This window comes from Lissotriton vulgaris, chromosome 4_1 (genome assembly GCF_964263255.1).
Source record: "Lissotriton vulgaris chromosome 4_1, aLisVul1.2, whole genome shotgun sequence".
Classification (NCBI taxonomy): domain Eukaryota; kingdom Metazoa; phylum Chordata; class Amphibia; order Caudata; family Salamandridae; genus Lissotriton; species Lissotriton vulgaris.
In genome coordinates, this window is record NC_141691.1 from 1,171,815,197 (window position 1) to 1,171,837,191 (window position 21,995).

A 21,995-nucleotide genomic window follows, 5' to 3' on the forward strand; every position below is an offset into this window, starting at 1 on the left:
AAACAGTTGAAAGAATGTGTTTAAGTTCTACACGCGATTTTTAAGGAATATTTTTAGTTTGTGAAAATAGACAAAAACTTTTCTGGTGAAAACCAGACAATGCATTCCTATGGAAGGAAATACAAGTTACTGTAAGTACGGTTAGAATTACTTTTCAGGATCAGTAGTGGGCTGAAATATGTAGCACTGAGGTCTCTCCTGATAACAGGTGAGTAAATCGGAATTCGTAGTTCGGCTGATTTTAGAGGGATTTTTCAAAGTTCCAAAATGGGGGGCGTGGCCAAGATGGCGGCATGAGCGGACGGAAATCTCCAGAGCTCCCACAGACGGCCCGCATAGCACCGGCCCCTGGGCCGCTATAGCAACGAGTGGCAGCAGCAAACGTGGCGCTTTAGTCGGCGGAGACATCGGAACGCTTGACGGAGGCGGAGGGGGCGGTGGAGACCCAGCCCTGCGCTCAGGATCGAGGGGCGCCTGACCTGCGGCCTCATTGCAGAGACCCGGCACTACGGTGGACCCTGGCTGGAAGTCCCGACAGGGAGTGGGATTGACGGAGCAGATTGGGGAAGGAGCGGATATAGCTGGTGGCCCGGGGCTGGTTGTGACAGCTAGCTGACCGTGGCCGGCTGAGAAGTCGCTGGGATCCAGAGTGCGGACCTGAGCCATGGCGGAGCCGCCACTTGAGACTGTCGTCGCTTGCGGTCTCCGACATCGGAGTTGGGTGTCGGTCAGGCCTCCCATGCGGTGAGTGTCGGCGTAGGGGCCCGTCGAGGACAGTGGCGGAACCCACCAACAGTGAGGAGTGGTGATCTTCGGCGGTTGAGCTGTCTGGTGAGCAGCCCTGACTGGTCCCGCCGACATGAGGCCTGCATGAGGATCGCTGGAGGAGAAGGTTGAGACCAGGCGGCCTGCACCTGAGTAGCATTGCGGCACCGGGTGAACGGGAAGGATCAGCGGCGGGGCAGTGTTGCCGGAGCAGATAGTGGAGGCGGAGGCCCACGTTGTGCGACGACCCCTCTTGAGCGTTAGCTGAGGAGTGCTGGCGCGGGAGTCCCCCTGGTGTGGATTTTGTTGTTGTGGCCCCTGCAGGTGGAGACGGTGGGCCCGGTGAGCTCCGAGTTGGATTGTGTGACCCGGATGGCCGTGCTGTGACGGCAGCTTGGAGCCCTGAGAGTGGAAGCATGGGTGCGACAGCTGATGGCAACAGACCTTAGTTGTGGAGCGGGCACACCCTGGAGGCACGTCATGGAGCGGCTGTGGTGCGGAGCGGGGGAGCGGTGGGATCGGAACTCCGCAGTGCGGGGCCTGTGATCGGTAGTGCTGCCCTGGTCCCTGTGGCGCTTCGCGAAGGAGGGGTGCCTGAGGAACTTCGGCAAGACTGTGGTTGCACCCAGGACTGTAATGTTGGAGTGGAATTCACTAAGGGGGAGTGTAGTGGCAGCCTCGCTGTAGCGAGAGTTAGGTGGACGGCCAGGCCTAGCACTCTTGCGACGGACGGATTCGAGCAGGACAGAGGCCCGGTGTCCCGGCTGGTGATAGAGACAGTGAGCTTGGTGGCCGGGTGTACCTTGGATGAGGGCCAGATCTGAGGAACACAGTGACTTTGGGTGTGGACGATGTCCACTTCCAGAGGGCGCAGAGACAAAACAGTGAAGGATCTCTTCACCAAGGTCCAGGAAAGTCAGCAGCGGAACGCCATAGTATCTACCGCGAAACAGACGGCATCAGAGCTCGAGACTGGCTCGGAGCCTATCACTAAGGCTTTTTTAGAATCCTTGTTCACGTCCCTGAGAGATGATATTCATACCCTGAAGAAGGAGTTCACAAGTGAGATTAGAGATGTCCGCAAGGTCGTGGACAGCATAGGGGAGAGGGTTGCTGAGCTTGAAACGAAGAGTGATAACGCAGACACTGAGCTCGCGGCTCTGCAACAAGAAATAATATGGCTCCATGACCAACAGGTTGATCTCCAGACGCATCTGGAGGATTTGGAGAACCGCTCTTGGCGGCATAACATAAGAATTCACAACGTGCCATGGAACGATGAAACTAAAGACCTGTTTCACTACGCAAGGGAACTTTTCAATCATATCTTGGGGCGCCCGCTGGATTCAGAGCTGCATCTGGACAGGGCTCAACGCGTGGGGGCCTTGTGGGCCGCCTCGGGCCCCCTCTGACATTCTGGTCTGCATACAGGACTTTCGCACCAAGGAAGAGACCCTACAGAGGGCCAGGCAGATGCATCCATTTTCATTTCAAGGGTAATCACCGGTCCATTTCCAGGATCTCTCGGCTCTCACTTTGCAAAAGCGCAGGCTCTTTAAGCCTGTCACTGCCCACTTACAGCAACAGAGAATTTCTTATAGTTGGGGCCACCCATTCCGCTTGGTTTTTAAATTAGATAACAAACTGTACCAGTAACGAACAGTTGCAGAGACCTGCAGAGTGTTGGGCATTGATTTATCTGCTGAGGAACAGGAGAAAACTAGTCAGGTGGTCGAAGTAGATGACTCCAAGCCCCGGTGGCATCTGCAGGGTCGGTGGCGGCAGGTGAAGAAGCATCTAGCAGCCGTGATCGCAGAGGGCTAAAGAGCTGCAGTTGAGGCGGCCGCCTCGGACACTAACCCACCCCAGACCGGCTGATTTATGCGAATTACCCACAGCTGCTTGTCTATTTTTTCTTGCTTTTGGGGTCGTCGGCGGGAGGGGGAGCTGCTGAGGGTTGCATGGACTACCCCGCTACACTATTTTTCCGGTCATCTGTGGATGAAGGGCAATTTGAATATGTACTACTTGTTTTGTTTTGGGGTTTTTGTTGGGGTGGGGTAGTTGGGGGGAGGGTTTGTCTGTTCCTAGTCCACACAGCACCGCTGGGAGGTTCCGGGGCCCGGTCCATGACTGACCTCAGGCGCAAGGTCTGGCTCGTTTACTTCATTCGCAGACAGCCATGTTCTATGGGCGCATTATGGTTCCTAGAGTGTAATGCCTGACACTGAACTCAAAGTCCTTACGTTAAATGTAAGGGGGTTGAACAACCCGGTGAACCTTTCCTTACTAGAGCATTTGCAGGCCGATATTTGTCTCCTACAGGAGAATCATTTATTACAGAGAGATTGCCAGCGTCTCAAGTCCCGTAGTTTCCCATTGCAGTTTTTCTCCTCCGCTGCCACCACAACCGCTTGTGTCGCGATCCTAGTAGCCCAGAGATTTCGGGTTAAGGTTCTGCAGAAGAGGGCGGAAATAAAGGGGAGGGTATTGACGGACAGGTTCTCCTTAGGCGCTTCGCTGTTTACCATAGGCTCTGTGTACGCCCCCAATGAGGGTCAGGAGAATTTTTTTCACCTTGCAGCTAGTGAGGCTTCCAATACACGAGACCGCCATGTCATACTGGGTGGGGATCTCAATTTGGTTTTCGATAACACCTTGGATAGGTCATGTCAGCGTACCTCTCAGGCAGGAGCGCTCTCTGCGGAAGGGTTAGCCCGTTTGCTGGAGGTGGGTTTGAAGGATCTGTGGCGTTGCTCTCATCCTGGTAACAGGGAATACACCTATTACTCTAATGCACACAAAACGTATGCGCGCTTAGATTATTTACTTGCATCCCCTTGACTTCAGGCACTCACAACCAGTGTGGATATAGGTGCTGCGTCCCTTTCGGAGCATGTGCCAGTGACCACTGTGTTTTCCCTGCCACCTGTTGTGCATGTGGCGCAGAGCTGGCGATTGCGTGAAACGCTTCCACACCGTAAGGAGGTGGTGACTCGACTCAAAGGGGTTATAACGGATTACCTCGAACATAATGGCAATACTGACACTACGCTGGCAACACAATGGGCAGCGCTAAAGGCAGTGCTACGGGGTGAGCTCATTACGATATCGGTGGCAGATAATGTCGAGCGTGCGCGTAAGAGGGAGAAGCTTACACGACAGACGAAGGAGCTAGAACAAATGCACAAGCGAACGGGGCCCCCCCGGGTCTGGAAACAATTCGAGGCCATACGACACCAGTTGGCAGCGTTAGACCAAGACCGGGCAAAATATGCCGCTTTGTGGCTTAACCACACAGATCGGTGTGGGCGCTTGTTAGGTCACAAACTGCGCGAGGCAAGACAGTGGCAGACTGTGCAGGAGATCCTCCCGCAGGGAGGTGGACACGTCACAGAGGACACTGCTATTGCCGCTGCCTTTAGCGATTTTTATGCCACTCTGTATGCTGGGTCCGCCGTTGAGCCATCTGTAGGGGAATCCTTCCTTGCCTCCATCCCTCTTCCCGCACTCACACAGGAGCAGGCTATTTCTCGTCTTAAGCTGGCAAAGGCGTCTGGCCCTGATAGCTTTTCCGCAAGCTTTTATAAGACGTCTGTCTACAAGTAGCCCCACTCTTGACAGCCCTTTTTAACTCATTTTCGGAGCCAGGTGCGATTCCTAGAGATTTGCTGGACGCTACCATTTCCATCATTCCCATGCCAGGGAAAGATCACTCACAATGTGGAGTGTACCGCCCTATATTTCTTCTTAATGTTGACCTTATGCTCTATACAGGCATATTAGCGGCAAGGTTTGCACCTTTTATGAGTGGTCTGATTGACCCAGCTCAGGCCGGGTTTATCCCGGAACGCCAAACCTCTGACAACATCAAGAGGGTCCTGCACTTTGTGGAGAAAACCACACGTACAGCCGTGGAATTTATGTTGCTGGCGATAGACGGCGAAAAGGCATTTGATCGGGTTCATTGGCCCTATTTCGAGCGGGTACTGGTGAAGGCGGGCATGGGGGAGAAATTCCGTAAATTTGTCCTGAACTGCTATAAATTTCCAACCGCAACGGTACAAGTTAATGGCTGCACCTCTCCTTGATTTGCTATTGAACGGGGTGCAAGACAGGGGTGCCCATTGTCGCCCCTGCTCTTTGCTCTATATATGGAGCCTTTGGCGCCGAGACTGAGGCTTCATCCGAAGGTACAGAGAATCAAATTCGGCAGTGATACACATACCATAAGTCTGTATGCAGATGATGTGCTACTCTCTCTGTCCGATCCGAGGGAGTCCCTACTGGCATGTCTCGAGTCCCTCGATGCGTTTGCACAAGCGGCTAGCTTTAAGGTCAATATGAGCAAGTCTGTGGCACTCGACCTGGCCTTGGACGGGCCTACACGAGAATTTTTGCAGGGGGCCTTTCCCTTCCAATGGTCGACTGAAGTTATCCCGTACTTGGGTATTCAGCTGGCTCCTACACTTCCCAATACGGTTCATATTAACTATACGTGGCTACACCAGAAAATCAGGCACGAGCTGGGGAGATGGAGGCACTTCCCCTTATCCTGGTTGGGGAAGGTTGCGGCAGTAAAAATGATGATCCTTCCTCAGAATCTTTATTTATTCCAACCCATTCCTTTGCGGCCCCCAGCGGGCTGGATCCGTCAGACTCAGTCCGAACTGGCTCAGTTTATCTGGAATGGTAAAAAAACACGGATGAAGCTCCGGCTCGCAATGCTTCCCCCCAAGACGGGGGGTCTCGGCTTCACAGATTTGCTTCTCTATTTTCAGGCTGCCCAGCTGCGCTATCTTGTGGGGTGGAGCAGGTGGGAGTCGGAGAAGCATTGGCTTTTTCAAGATCAGGCGGTGGCGGGCCGTCCACTTCAGGAGATCCCCTTTCTCCGTCAGCAACATAGACCCCCAACCTATACGCATCATACATTACCAGGGTTCCTATGGAGGTATGGGATAGTACTAACATCAAGCATGAGCTCACCTCATTCCCGTCGCCTCTCACACCCCTGATGGATAACCCGGAGTTTACCCCGGGGCAGGACTCTGCAGCTTTCGCAAAATGGCGGCCGGCGGGGTGCAGGTTCATGTATCACTTGAACTCGGACGGGGGCGGGTTACCATTTGCGTCCTTTCCCCAAGCCCCCCCACGGTCCCTGCCGGCTCCGCGCCTCCTGCGGGAGCCGGCATTGCTTGTCTGCATGGGGATCAGCTAACATGCTGCTCCCCATGCAGAAAAGCAATCGGCTTTGGTTTCCTGCTCTCTCTTCCAAAAACCAAAGCAGTTTGCTATGGTAGGGCGGAAGCCACGAGGCTCCCGCCCTACCATAGCAAACTACAGTGTACCGGGGGTGGGCACCCCGGGACACTGCAGGAGCCGGCCCTGGGGGGTGGCGGTTCCCAGGGCACCACAAGGCTCCATTTAACATTTAAAAGCCCGGGGTGGTGGCCCCCGGGGCTGGGGGGCCCGTCACGGACCCCCCAATTTACAAATGTAGTGCCCCGGGGAGGAGGCTGTCCCCGGGGTGTGTGGGGGGGCTTGAGCCCCACCCACACAGGTTTTTTTAATTTGTTTTTTTAGAAGAAGCCCCGGGGGTGGCGGTCCCCGGGGCTGTGGGGGGGCCGTGAGCCCCCCGCATACGTAATGTAAAAGCCCCGGGGTGGTGGGCCCCGGGGCTGGGGGCCCATTATTATAAAAAGAAATAAACCCTGGGGGTGGTGGTCCCCGGGGCTGCAGGGGGCCCCCCATTATAATAAAACACATTGCCCCCGCGACTTGCTCCCCCCCGGGGGCTAATTACAAATTTCTCTGGCTTTGTTTTTTTTTCCGGGATACAAGTACCCTACGCAAATCCCGCAATTAAAAAAATAATAATAATTTGGGCCTTGGGGGTCCTTGTGGGACCCCCTGAGCAGACCTAGGGGGTCAGGGTGTTTCTACCCTGTCTCCTTTGCGCCTTTTGCGCACTTGGTTTTCAGTTTTCTTGTGCCTCGGTTCTACCGAGACACAAAATGGCTGCCAACACTTCCTGGTTTCGAGTGTTGACAGACAGTTGACAGCCAATTAGCACGCAGCTTGTGCTCTTAAAGGTACGCGTATAATCCTCAGACGCTACTTCGTCTATAGATATATCTATGATTTTACTTTTGATTTTCTCAGGAACTACTTCACGGATTTACACCATTTAACAAAAAGCGTCATCTGCAAACCAAACTCTACCCTTTTGCCAAATTTGGTGTAATTCCGTTCAGCAGTTCGAGCTGTAGCCCATCTTAAAGGTCCCTATGGAAAATTGCATGGGGAAAACAAGTTTTGGGACCCCCCTTTTTTCTCGGCCCCCGCTTGACAAATCACCCCGAAACTTTCAGGATAGGAGTGGAGCGGAGCAGGCCATCTTCTTGGAGAATTTCGCGAAGAATAGTCAACCGACGCCAAAGTTATTCCAAATAGAATATTGCGGATTTCCTATGGAAACTAGGTCCTAACTATGGGGTCAATTAGGATGGCGGACAGATCGCCACCGCCATGCAGGCGTGGCGATCCGTCCGCCATCCTTGCCCGTCCGCCACCTTTCTTCCCCCGCCATATTACAATGGCGGGGGGACCGTGGCGGAGGGGAAGACCGGCCTGATATGGTCATGGTGTCTATCAGACACCGAAAGCCATATTAGGATGGCCTGGGAGGAATGCCTTTCTGTGGCGTCAATGCCACGAAAAGACATACGGTTCCTGATTTGGGGGCCCGTTGTGGCCCCCCAGGGTGAAGGGGGGGTGGGGGGGTGCGCATGGGGGGTACCTATGGTACCCCCCTGCATTTCACAGCACAACATGGCAGGCACCGCGCGGTGCCTGTCATGTTGTGCTGTGAAACGCACAACAAGCATTTTTCACATTGCGGCGGCCGGTGCTTTAAGTACCGTCCACCGCAATGTTAAAAGTGCGGGATGCACCGCCACTGTGGCGGTTGCATCCTAATTGGGGGCACTGTTCCTCCGCCCTTGTGGCGGACGGTACCGGCCCCCGACAGGAAGGCGGACAGATACATATATATGTATATATATATATATATATATATATATATATATATATATATATATATATATATATATATATATATATATATATATATATATATATATATATATATATATATATATACTAGCAGCCCGCCCCAGCGTTGCCTGGGGTAGAAGGGGGCTGGGGGCTGCATTTCAGGTTTGCATGCTCTCCCGCCCAGGCCCCCGCCTGCCACGACATTGTCTGTGTCCCGGACAATGTTGTGGCGGGCGGGGGCCGGGGCGGGAGAGCACGCAAACCTGAAATGCTGGCTTCCCCTACCCCCGCCTGCCCTGACATTCCCCAGCAGCCCGTGCCCCACCCGCCCGCCCGCCCCGACCCTGGCTGCCCCGGATTCTTACCTTGCCTCTGCCGCTCACACCGCGGGCCATATTTCTCCGCTCCACCGCTCTGCCACTCACCACCTGTCCGCCGCCGCTCCTCCCCGCGCCATATCCGCCTCTCCGCTCCGCCGCTGGCCTCACTTCACCGCTCCTCCCCTGCGCACCATGTCCGCCGCTCCTGGGACGCTGCTCCTCCCCTCCTCCTGACGTGACGACGCACAGTCGCGGCCGGCGCTACTTTGGGGGAACTACTTTTTGTAAAAATGTAACTTTTTATATAACGTTTATTTTTAAAAATTTTAAAGCCTATGACCATCTACACACCCTGCCGATTTCAACGGTGTATCGGGTGTGGAGATTGGCGCTGTGGTTACCGAGCTTACCTTGCCTAAAGGTGCAAGTTCACTCTTTATAATAGTAGTATAGATATATATATATTTTTATTTTATTTAATTTTTTTCTCTCCACAAGCGCCGGTCAACATGTCAGGCTGTCAGAGGGCGGTCCCACCAGGCCACCGGCTGGCACGCAATCTATATCCAAAGTTTCTCCGTAGTTAAAGAAGAAATGCGGGACACCCAAGGCTTCTGTGCTGGTATTTTTATTTCAAGCAGACAGAAAAGGTCTCACGACGCGTTTCACCACTTAAGGCTTGATCACGCTCGCCTCAAATGTGCTGCCAGCCATTTTTAAACCCACAACACCCACGTGCATAGACATCAATGCGCGAAAAGGCGGACATGTTATAGTGTAACGAACATAATTGTCATTTCATCAAAAACGTACTTCTGTGCATAGAAATAACCGTATTAACATTACAAAATTAATATCATTGTGTGATTACCGACAGAAGACAATTTTTACGTGAAATTCACAAAAAAGAAAATCATATGCAAATAACATTGTTATATCACCAAGTATATGTTCGTTAGAGTAATATCTACATTGACGACTCTAATCTAATATTTACACAGAAAACGCCTCGTTATGGTCGCTGCGCTTGTGAATGCAACCATGCTTGTCATAGATCGCTTATCTAAGAGCAGTGTTCTCATTGGCTCTGTAGTTGCCATAGCGAATATATACATATGTGCACAGTCAAATAAACAATATCGGCGTATTTCAAAGTATGAACGCTGCGTTTCTGTGTCAAGTGTTTGCATTCCGCCCAAGTGGGCTATGGACATTATGATACTATTGTACATCCAACCATTATAAATGGCGAAAAGTGGTTATAATATTGATCCTACGAGAAGTGTTATTAATACATATCCACATTATAAACTATTCTGTTTAGATTAGAGTCGTCAATGTAGATATTACTCTAACGAACATATACTTGGTGATATAACAATGTTATTTGCATATGATTTTCTTTTTTGTGAATTTCACGTAAAAATTGTCTTCTGTCGGTAATCACACAATGACATTAATTTTGTAATGTTAATACCGTTATTTCCATACACAGAAGTACGTTTTTGATGAAATGACAATTATGTTCGTTACACTATAACATGTCCGCCTTTTCGCGCATAGATGTCTATGCACGTGGGTGTTGTGGGTTTAAAAATGGCTGGCAGCACATTTGAGGCGAGCGTGATCAAGCCTTAAGTGGTGAAACGCGTCGTGAGACCTTTTCTGTCTGCTTGAAATAAAAATACCAGCACAGAAGCCTTGGGTGTCCCGCATTTCTTCTTTAACTACGGAGAAACTTTGGATATATATATATATATATATATATATATATATATATATATATATATATATATATATATATATATATATATATATATATATATATATATATATATATATATATATATATATATATATATCCGAATAATCGTCATCCAAAGAAAATCCTTCATATAAAGTACCCAATGACGAAGAGCAGACCCTTGAGTTGCTGGTGCAAAGTGTTTAATTTATTTATGCCAGCGTGTCCGCCATGACGCGTTGTGCCTCGAAAAGATGCTTGATCACATATATTTATATATATATATATATCATTATAGATATGTCAAAAGGAGAAACACTTGAGTTGCAAGTGCTAGAGGACACAGCGTGGATTTGTAGGAAGTCCAATTTGAATAACAGCTTGTGGCATAACGCGTTTCAGGTTTGCCTTCTTCTGATGCCGCTGATACTGGGAGATTTACACACCCCTCCTTTGAAAAGTCTGCAACATTCCCATTGGTGGGAATTCAGCTGGTCCTGATTCGATGTTTTCGGGTTTGCTGTAGTCCTGAATGTCACAACTACAGCTCCCAGCATCAGCATGCACAATCGCTGAGAACATATTCCCAGCAGGACATAATGAAGCCTATAGTGAGCGTAGATGTAACTGGCAAAGGGGGGATGTGTGAAAGTGGTAGTCCCGCTTCTTTGGTTGTTTCAGGGACTTCCTTGGGTCCCCAGACACCCCAGATCAATTGCACGAATTGTGTGTGTGTGTGTGTGTGTGTGGGTGTGTGTGTGTATGTGTGTGTGTATATGTATATATACACACACAAAAGAGTAAAGACATTCTATAATTACTTTTAAAATGTTAAGAGTTGTGCACTGTACCTGTCAACGTTTTAACTCGCTTCCTGCAGCAAATGAGGACCACAATACTTGCTGATGCCACCGTGGCAAAAAGAAGCAAAACAATCAAAATGTGGACAAGTGCATCTCCATCTGTAAGGGAAAAGAGGAAAAATATGTGAAAGACAGCAAGCCGATGTACATCCTGGAATTGTGCGGCTCTTAGCTAATGTAGTTCGACATTTTACTAAAGTCAATCACATTTATTTCAAGCATTTTAAAAGCGATTTTATTGGCATTTTCATAGATTATATTCACCTCACCGAAATAATTATAGTAGTAATGGCATGCCAGAATTTTCCTTGTAAATCAACTTATAATTGGATAGAAGGATAAGCTTACACCAACAGCATGCATGTATTGGGCTGCTGAGAACACTCACAGCACCGTTATGCTGAATTGTTCCATTGAACCCCCCAAAAACCATAGGGCCTGATTTCGAGTTTGGCAGATGGAGTACACTCTGTCAGGGTGGAGGCGGACACAACATCTGTCACACTGATGGATTACAGTGCAGCAAATTCAGAGATCACCACCAGCTCAGCGATGATCTCCGTACCTTGATAGGAACCACCGTCATGGCAGTTCATATAAAGGTACAAAAAGTTTGGTGGACGACCACTCTCAGTTTTGAGGGCCATTCACCAAAGTTTCACAATGTTTTGTTTTTTCAATAACTGACTCACAAAGTGGGAGTTTATTATGGAAAAAAACAAATAACTAATGACCCTATTAGCCAGGGGAGATCTTTCACTAGGTGTGGGGGTCATTATTTTTTTTTTCTCTGTCAAGAACCAGAAAGCTCCCCTTAGTGCACAATATAATCTAAATCTCAAATTTTACTACAGCGAGCTCCACTGTTCATACAATAAACAAACCTTCATCTACATCACACTATCCACCCTAAATATGGAAGGTGGTGAAATGTCTTGGTTCGGAAGGACACTGTCTGTCAAACTCTAAATCTAGCCAAATACGGTATTTGTGAGGGTATCCACTGGTCTTATAAATGTAGCTTACATCAAAATATACCAGTCTGTGCCACCACACCATTCCACAATCGCAGTTGCCTCATTCTTGTCCACAGTAACTCACATTTCATGACAAATGCACGCTTAAGTACAGTTGACTCCCTATTACATGGTGAAATATGTTGTATTTCTTTTCAGTTCAAGTATCGTTTTGGGCTGTGAAGGGTTTTAGCATTACTCTTGGGGACATTTTCTTACATTTGAAAATGGATTGTGTAAGCCTTCAAATTGCATGCACTGCTGGCATGGCTTAGAGTTGGCTAGGTATGTATTGCACCAGTAAGGGGGTTCAATTAGTCAATTTCAACATTTGTTGATCATGCGATTACTGCCAAATGCAGTGAGAGCACCGATCCTGTTACCGGGACACAGCGGCGTAACGCACAATGAAGAGGCCCCTGCAGAATGCCATGTGGTCTCCCATATCTCAAAGATATTCACAGGCCTTAGGTTGAATAGGATGTTCCCATGACAAGTGGAGATTTCCAGACCACATGGACTACAAGGGCCTCTGCTATGCTCCTGCCAAATCACATCTCTCACTTGGCTGTTGCTGTTTGCTGGACTTTTGCCGGGACTCGAAGCTCTAGAGAGCCGTGGAGGCCGTCAGGTGACCGCCCCGCCTCTCTTCCTCACACCGGGCACTATTAAAACTCCTTGCGTCTCCCGCTTTGCGGGAGACGCTGCGCACTTGGCTGTTGCTGTTTGCTGGACTTTTGCCGGGACTTGAAGCCCCAGAGAGCCGCGGGGACTGTCAGGAGACCGCCTCGCCTCTCTTCCTTACACCGGAAGTACTTTAGGAAGCCGTGGTCTCCGCCGGGAGAAGCCCGGGCCAAGGCCGGGCCCGTTTGAGCCCGTTGGAGACCGGGGGAGGCTGGGCTGTGCCACCCCTTTAACAACTACTGTATTCCTGACTTTGCTTCAAGACAAGGTAGGAGCAAGCGGTACATACTCTGTCACAGACTGTTGATAAAGATGCCTGCCTAGGAGAAAAGGGGGAGGAAGGTTAATAGCGTTGGATATGTGGCTGGCACATTGGACCAATTCAACACGAGAGCTTACTCTGTCCTTGAACACGAGATCGCTATAACTGAAAGGCACCTCTCGTTGGACATCCGCCCCAAACAAAAGGTTGCGGTGATTTGCATGTTGTGAATGCTGAAATTAATCTGGTAGGGGTGCAGGCGCACTCAGTTTCTCCCACTAACGACATCACACCAGACCTGCCTAGAGGCCCTGCCACTCGTGCAATGGATACCCTAAGGCCTAAACTGCCACCCCCAGAGAAGTCATCGGAAGCAATCCCGAAGAGGAAACATGGAGGCACACATCAGAAGGGGAGGAATGCAAAAGCGTTTAAGCCAAGTAAAAGCAATAATGATGCTACACGGCCGCCCCATCGGGCCTTGTTGATTTTAGTTGTGGTTGCTAGATGCAATGCACCGGAACGGAGGGCTCTGGAAGGAGTGTGGGGCATAACTAGGGGAAACAGGATGGCAGGACCTGTTCGATGGAAGGATTTGTGCACAATGCACATGGCCTTAAAATGTACTCTAGCAGCCACTGGGAGCCAGTGCAGTTCTTTTAGGGCCTTCTTGGCTGACTGCCAACGAGGAATGTTGAATAGTAGTCGGGCAAAGCAGTTTTGAGTACCTGGAGTCTGTTGGTCACTGCTGCCGGGGCTCCTAGATACAAGGCATTTCCGTAATCCAGGTGGGAGAGTATCAGGGCCTGAACCATGATTCTCCTCGCCTGGAATGGAAGCAGAGTGAGCACTTTCCGGAGCATTCTCATTAGCCCGACACACGTGGATGCCGTTCTTGTGGCCTGGACAGAGAAGTATAGCTCTTTATCGAGCCAAATTCCAAGGCTCTTTATCTGAGGTTTAGGGGGAGGAGGAGCGCCAAGACATGTGGGCCAGATGGAGGCCAGAGTGGTCGGCGCAGAGTTGCCCAGCAGCATAATCTCCGTCTTCTCCGCGTTAAGTCTGAGACAGGAGGATTGCATCCACTTAGCTACAGCCTCTAGACAGGGGCCCAGGGTGTTGGACGACCCCTCAGTGTGGTCTAGAGAGACCACCAATTGGGTATCGTCCGCGTAGGTGACAATACGCACACCGAAGGGATGGACTATCTCTGCTAGAGGTCTCATGTAGACATTAAAAAGTGTGGGGCTTAGGGCAGAGCCCTGGGGGGAACCCCACAGCTGAGTGGTTGCTGGAGGAGATTACCTCACCCTCGAACACCTGGAAGAAGCGCTCGTCCAGGAAGGAGGTCAGCCATTCCAGGGCTGCGCCCGACATGCCCATGCCCTTCAGACGATGTAATAGTGTGGCATGGTTAACAGTGTCGAACGCGGCACTGAGGTCTAATAATGTGATGGCTGCTTTCCCTCCCCGGTCCAGCACAGATCTTGTTTCTTCCGTCACTGCTAGAAGAGCAGTTTCGGTTCCGTGTTGAGGGCGGAATCCCGTCTGAGAGGAACATAGCAGATTGTTAGATTCTAAATAATCTACTAGGATGTTATTAATGTGCCTCTCAAGCAGCTTGCTCATCCAGGGGAGTAAGGAAATTGGGCGAAAGTTGGCCAAGTTGTTCTGATCTAAGGTAGGCTTTTTTAAAAGGGCTTTAACCATCGCACATTTCCACGGAGCTGGGACAGAGCTAGAGGTGATGGAGGAGTTAAGGACATCTAGGATGACCGGGCGAATGGCATCAATGACCTTAGTGAGGGTCTGCGGGGGTGCTGGATCATTAGGAGATCCCGAAGTGACTTTGGGGATCATTTTGTCTAATGAGGTGGAGTCTAAGAGAGGGAACTCGTCAACTGAACAGGGAACTGAAAGTTCAGAGTTTGTGACGGTGGTAGTCTCCGAATCACTTCTACCAGTGGCGAATGAAGAATAAATGGCCTGGATCTTCTGGGAGAAGAAGGTGGCTAGGTTATTACATCGGGCTTGCGCACCGTCAGGTGACAGACGCTCGGGGGGGAGGGAGATAAGAGACTTGGCAATTTTAAAGATTTCTTTGGGGGAGTTTGCAGCTAGGTTGATTTTGGAATCATAAAATTGGGCTTGTGCAGATTTCAGTTCATTTTTATATAACTTGATTGCGGCTCTATACTCTGCTTTCTTTGGTTGTGAGTGCTCCTGTCTCCAAGCTCTCTCTAGTTTACAGCAGGATTGTTTCATTGTTCTGAGGGCGGGGTAGTACCAGGGGGCAACTTTAGATCTTTTTATCGAGTGCAGAGATTCCTTCGGGAGAACTTGGTCAAGGGTCTTAAGAATCCAGTTGTCGAAATTGGCAGTGGCTATGTTGGGGTTTGTCACCTTCGGAGATAGGTGTTCGGTAAGCACCGATTTCCACTTGGGAAAGGGGAGCGAGACCCATTTTCTCCCCCAGTGTTTGTTATGATTTTCTGGGATGGGGGGGGGGGGTGCTCGTGGACCATAGAAAGGGTATTAAGAAGTGATCGGTCCAAGGCAGTGGTATGAGTAACTCGACATTTAGGCTGTCCAGATTACTATAAATGTGATCTAGGAGATGCCCCTTGGTATGTGTTGAGTGAAAACCTTTCTGGAGCAGATCAATGGCTTGAAGATTCAGTCGAAGACTGTTGGCTGCTGAATCAAGCGGATCGTCCAGATGCAAATTCAGGTCGCCCAGCAGGGTAAGATTTGCCGAGGTGAGCACTAGGTTGGCAGCTACATCCGTCATATTTGTGACGAAGTCGCTAAGGGTACCAGGCGGTCGATAGACTAGAATGCCTGAAAAGGTGGTGGTGGGGGTGAATTCGAGAGTGAAGTGTAAGCTCTCACAGACTGGCGTGGTGAAGGGAGTGACACGGCATCTGTAGTTATCTCTGTAAATGATGGCCAGCCCTCCACCTCTGCCTGTCTTGCGATCCAGTCGCTTTAGAGTGTAGCCCTGGGGGGTGGCCCATACCGTAGCAGGATCTGTTTCCAGCTGGAGCCACGTCTCTGTTAGAAAGAGGACGTAAGGGTTATGCTCCTCTATCAGCATGGCCAGTTCAGTACAATGCTTAGGCAGCGACCGACAGTTAAGAAGGAACATCCTCCACTTGTGCATGGGGGGGTGTTGCACTGTACTTGTGATAGACAGACCCCAGTTACATGTTTTGCAAAGGGCCTTCGTGTTAATGGGAAGGACCGAATGTAAACATAGAGGGTTGGCGATGGGTCGTAGAGCATGCAGGGAGGAGGCGCTGTAAATGAGGCGATTTCCTACCATAGTGCCGGGCAGGGACAGGGAACTGGGCACGTCTGGACGCGGACTGGCGCAGACTGGCTTCTCTTAGGCGCCTCTTCGGCGTGTCTACGGCACTCACGCTGCGCGGCGGAACAGGAGTCTTATGTAGATTGGGCTCGAGTAAGACTTGAGCGTCAACCTAGTTAGATGGTCGCCGAGTATTGGCACCACCAGGAAGTATGAGCGCTCTGTTCTCCCTCCACCACAAACAGCCTAAATCGCTGCGGTGGACCAGGGAGTCAGCGCACAATTAGATTTTAGCAGCAACAGCAATATTTTTAAAAACACAAGAACGTACTTTAAAAACACTTGCAGCTATACAAAAACGGTGTTGTCACCCATAGCGCTAGCGCAGGAGTGATCAGTTCAAGATTTACTCGGCGCGTCAGCACTGGGAGCCTATGTAGTCAGGGCTCGAGGAAGACTGGAGCGTCAACCTAGTAAGATGGCCGCCGAGTATTGGCACCACCAGGAAGTATGAGCGCTCTGTTCTCCCTCCACAACAAACAGCCTAAATCGCTGCGGTGGACCGGGGAGTCAGCGCACAATTAGATTTTAGCAGCAACAGCAATATTTTTAAAAACACAAGAACGTACTTTAAAAACACTTGCAGCTATACAAAAACGGTGTTGTCACCCAGAGCGCTAGCGCAGGAGTGATCAGTTCAAGATTTACTCGGCGCGTCAGCGCTGGGAGCCTATGTAGTCAGGGCTCGAGGAAGACTGGAGCGTCAACCTAGTAAGATGGCCGCCGAGTATTGGCACCACCAGGAAGTATGAGCGCTCTGTTCTCCCTCCACAACAAACAGCCTAAATCGCTGCGGTGGACCGGGGAGTCAGCGCACAATTAGATTTTAGCAGCAACAGCAATATTTTTAAAAACACAAGAACGTACTTTAAAAACACTTGCAGCTATACAAAAACGGTGTTGTCACCCAGAGCACTAGCGCAGGAGTGATCAGTTCGAGATTTACTCGGCGCGTCAGCGCTGGGAGCCTATGTAGTCAGGGCTCGAGAAAGACTGGAGCGTCAACCTAGTAAGATGGCCGCCGAGTATCAGCACCACCAGGAAGTATGAGCGCTCTGTTCTCCCTCCACAACAAACAGCCTAAATCGCTGTGGTGGACCGGGGAGTCAGTGCACAATTAGATTTTAGCAGCAACAGCAATATTTTTAAAAACACAAGAACGTACTTTAAAAACACTTGCAGCTATACAAAAACAGTGTTATCACCCAGAGCGCTAGCGCAGGAGTGATCAGTTCAAGATTTCATTCTCGCACACTGCTGCGAGAATCTGGAATTCTCTCCCTCTGGATCTCAGAGAGAATAATAACCGGATGGCATTCAGGAAAGCTCTGAAAACCCACCTGTTTGCAAAAGCGTGTTAACCTACCCTGTACCTCGCCACAGTAATCCGTCAAAGCGCTGCGAGGCCTCGGGGTAGTTACGCGCTATAATTTTTCATTTCATTTCATTTCACACTGGACTCTTCCGCCATTCAAATAGTCCAAGATAGCAATGTTGCGGCCAGTACATCAAAGGTGATTGACTCTGACACAAGACTTTTTCACATAGAGGATCCCAATTGGTGGTCTCATTACTTCGTCTTTGAAACCATTTTTAAAACGATTAATGCACATTATAAACAAGCTGGACAAAATTGAAGGAATGATGCTGTCTAATGTGGACACTATCAAGAGTACTATAGCAAATCTTGATAGATCAAATGTTATTTTGAAGGAGGGACCCGAGGATAGTGGGGGGGCTTGTTAGAGTTATTCCTAACGAGAAAGTGCAAGTAATGGCCCCAAGTGTTGTAAGGGATGTAGGGGTTAATGTGAATAATATACCCGCACCTGAGCCTGAGCCCACAAATGTTGGGACTCTGGAGCGGGATCGCGAGGGTAGGACCCTGGGGGCTTTAAGTATACAAAGAAAGCCCATGTCTGGCCAACAAATTAATAATGGGATGGTTGCAAAGACTAACCAGTCCCATTTGGATATTCCTCCAGACTGTCCGCCATATGTGGTAATATTGACGGGGGTGCCAGAACTGGAACAGGGGAAGTCTGAAACACTTAAATGTAAAACGATTCAGTGGCTAAACACCAACAGACCCCACCCGGGTGAAGTTCATAGCCTGATACTGTGTGTGAGGAGAGTGAGCTGGGTGGGGAACCGACCCAAAAATGAAGCGGGGGATTGCATCGTTGTAAATTTTAGGGACCCGAGAGCCGTGAGCCACGTATGTGCATGGCCGTTGAGATCCACAGGCACAACTATCAGGCCTAGAACCTTAGCCACTTTTATTGCCCCCTAAAACAACTGTCTAATTATGACCAGCAAGAAGGGAATAGGGTTGGATACAACGGTTTGCAATTCATGGTCCCACTTAGTAATAGATTCAGTGGACTGGATTTGGTAGACTGACTAACCCCCACGCCCACTAATAGGCATGTTATGCCAATTCAAAAAACAATATCTAGCGGGGTCCAGGGAGGGGGGCTATTGCCCTGAATTGTGCCAAACATAGACGAGGGGACGGCTTTGGATGACTTAATACTGTGGCCCAACCCAGCTGATGTGGGGGAGAATTCCACAAGAACTAATGTGCCCAGTTGTGAAGATCCTGCGCTAGACCAGGGATCTAGGGGAGATAGTGAAACTGCTATACAAGGTCTGGCTGAGATGCATGAGATAAGCCCCCAACGGGAGAAAAGTCTAGACGTAGGAGGCCTTAGAATTTTATCCTGGAATATTGCAGGTCTGGTGTCCAAAATGGACCAACCGGACGGGGGGGCCTTCATTGATGGACATGAGATCTGCTTATTTCAGGAAACGTGGGCAACTGATCCTCAGTATAGAGCAGAATATGTGGCATATTGCGAAGTAGTGTCCAAGGGGCCCATGGGTAGACCATCAGGAGGACTCTGTATATGGGTAGGCACCCATTTGGGTTTCAAAATAAGGCGGATAGACACACACTCCCCCGATATTATGTGCATCCACCTGATACACAGTAATCTCCCTAGACTAGCTGTTGTTAACGTCTACTCGAGGCCAGTAAAATATGGGGCCACCTCCCCAACTATAGATTCTCTGGCAGACTTCCTCTGCACACTTGTGGGTGACATCCACCTCATTATTGAGGGGGATTTTAATTGTCACTATGAGCCACTTAAAGGGATGACAAAACCCATAAGCTCCGAAGAGGATTTAGTATGGTCAATTCCCCCTCCTAATAGTTATCCCACTAGGGGCTGGACACCTCTCGTCTTGCAGTTAACAACCCTAACACTGACTTACTCACTAAGAGCATGTAATGGGAGGTTTAATGGAGATAGTCCGGGTAATCCCACATTCAGGACAGGAGATGTATCATCAATAATCGACTACTTAATGCTTGGTGTGGAACTTTGGCATCATGTGACTGACTTTAGAGACAATGCACGCCTTGAAAGTGACCACAACCCACTAATTATGAATCTGGATTTCCAGCTTGTGGGAGTCGGTACCAGTCAAGAGTCTGTGCAATGTAATAGTCTAGAAGTGGCACTTGCAGGTAGGCGTATAAGGTGGGTCAAAATCAACCAGTCTCCAGACATTTTGTCTAAGCTTTATACAAGCGTCATTCCTCTATTGGAAAAGGTTAGTGGCCTAACTGAAAATAGATTAAACATGGCCCCCTTAACCAATTTCGGGGAAATACACACGGAAATGGTTCAGATTTTAGCTGAGTTTTTCTTTTCCAATGTCAGTTCGCAAAAACAGAAATCCGGTTTAATAAAAAATCCTGATATAGTAGGGATTGCAGGGTAGCTAAAAAGGCATTGCTCTGTGCACTCAAGGGGAGTGACAGGGTTCGCATTAGGGATGCCAGGGCTGATTTTAGAAGAATAAATAAAAAAGCTAAATTGGCCTGGGAGGATGATAGATGGCAGGCCGCCCTAGAACTTAAGGATGCCAGATCATTTTGGAACCTGATTCACACCAGGAAATCCGAGGGAAGGACAGATATTGATTCTAACATTGACGAACAATCATGGTTTCTATATTAAAAAAAATGTACTCTGGTTCGTCCCCTCCTCCTTCTGATAGTAATTCATCCCATTGTTATTTTAACTCGGAATTAATACAGGAAACACCCCCATTTATAAGTGTCGAGGTTCTATTAGCCCTAGCAAAATTACAACCTAATAAGGCGCCCGGGCTGGATAGGATCCCAGGGGATTTGTTTAAAAACAAACAGACAGTCTGGGTACTGTATCTTTTACTGTTGTTCAATGAGATACTTCATGGCCTTCCATTACCCTCAATATGGGCGGGGCAGAGATGGTCGAGCTCCTTTACCTTTCAGTGCTTTACAGATACCTTCTCTCAGCAGACAAAGAAACAAGTCATGTGCATTGTGAGTATTAATCGCATGGGGGAAGGTAGTTAAGTAAATTTAATTTCCAGGCTATTCAACTGATCCCTATTGTGAAGTACCTTTGATAAAAACATAGCAACCCAACAGCAAACTGGGGGAACATGGCGGCCGCTAGTTAGAGCGGTCGCGGACTCTCTCCACTCTTGACAGAAAAAGCATGCTTACGCTGTTTGGAGGTAGCCGTATCGACACAGGGGCAAGCACTGTGCAGTAGTTAGACAAAGGGTTTCTCCTCGGCTTCTGTTTTTGCTACCCTCTCGGTCTCCCTTGGGGTCCTCTTTCTGACGGAGTAAGACCATGAACGATGACCCGCGGTAGCAGCAGAAGAAGTCAGCCCGCCACGAGGCAGAAACGGGGCGGATGCTGCGCTACTGATTGTCGGGTTTCAGGGAGGCAGGAGCTCTTTCCTCGCTTCGGCAGTTTACGACAGGGAGAAGGAGCGGGGAGATAGCAGCTGCAAAGCTTCAGGTGATGCGAGGTCCCCCTCAATGACCCCGGTAAGGAGGAGGAGGAAAGGGGCACAGGACAAACTCCAAGGGGGCGAGGGCGACCGTAGAGTACTGCATACCCCAGGGGGGACGGGAGAGCCGGAAGAGTCGGAGGTATCAGGAAAAAACACTAATCAGAACAACAAACTGAATAGACACACATTAGGGAGCAGAGGTCTTTGGGAGCAGGACCTGTCTCCTACTGAGGTTCCACCTGAAGCATCTACCCTATTAACTGCAGCCCCGCCTAAAATCTACAATATCTGGTTCACCGTCGCAAAAGAAAAAGCTGCAAGCAGATACACTGCCATCCACAGAAGGGGAAAAAAGTAATGAAAGGCAAACAAAGTAAACAAAATAAATTGGCCAGTTCTCAGGTTACCCCTTCTTTGCGTACATATTTTAAGGTACAAGCACAGGCACACACTCAAGTTTCCACTGACTCCACTGCTCCCATTGCTTATACTCTTGAGAATAGCGCTAGCCTTACTCATAAGTTCCAGACAGTGTTGGTGACCTTACAAATACAAGAGTAGTTGCAAGGGAATAGAGGCAGGAAGCAACATCATCTCACTGGAAAATAGATTTTCTCCATTAGCAGAAACCAAGCCTATGCTAATTTCGGCCCAAATTACAAATGTTCCAGAACAAGGCTCAACTCAACAAGGTTCAACTAACCTCAGCCCTGGCCTTAGCCCATGTCCCAGGCGAATTCATAGCTCGAACACCCTACAGAGTCAAACGCCTGAGCAGGGAGAGGGTCTGAGAGAGCAAGGTTTAGGTTCCAGCCCTTCAAAGCACTCCTCCACCGAGACTCGGCTATCTAGACTAGGCTATCTACCTTAGGCTATCTACCCTGATATCAGAGTTGAGAGAGAAATTCGCTGTATCGGAGAACAATCAGCAAAAGATCCAAGGGATTTGCGAAACACTAGAACTAAAACTTTACAAAATAATGGGAAGAATAGAAGTAGTGGAAGCAGAAGTAGAAGGCCTCTCATAACAAGTAGAGAAAAACACATTGG

At 49.3% G+C, this 21,995-nt stretch overlaps 1 protein-coding gene across 1 annotated transcript in view; it reads right to left on the reverse strand.

Moving 5' to 3' along the window:
- TNFRSF11A (TNF receptor superfamily member 11a) overlaps nt 1–21,995 on the reverse strand; it is a 295,198-nt gene that overhangs the window by 94,746 nt on the left and 178,457 nt on the right. Inside the window, exon 7 of the mRNA XM_086965397.1 lies at nt 10,737–10,847. Within this exon, the coding sequence (XP_086821523.1) occupies nt 10,737–10,847 (111 nt within the window). The remainder of the gene's footprint in view (nt 1–10,736; nt 10,848–21,995) is intronic.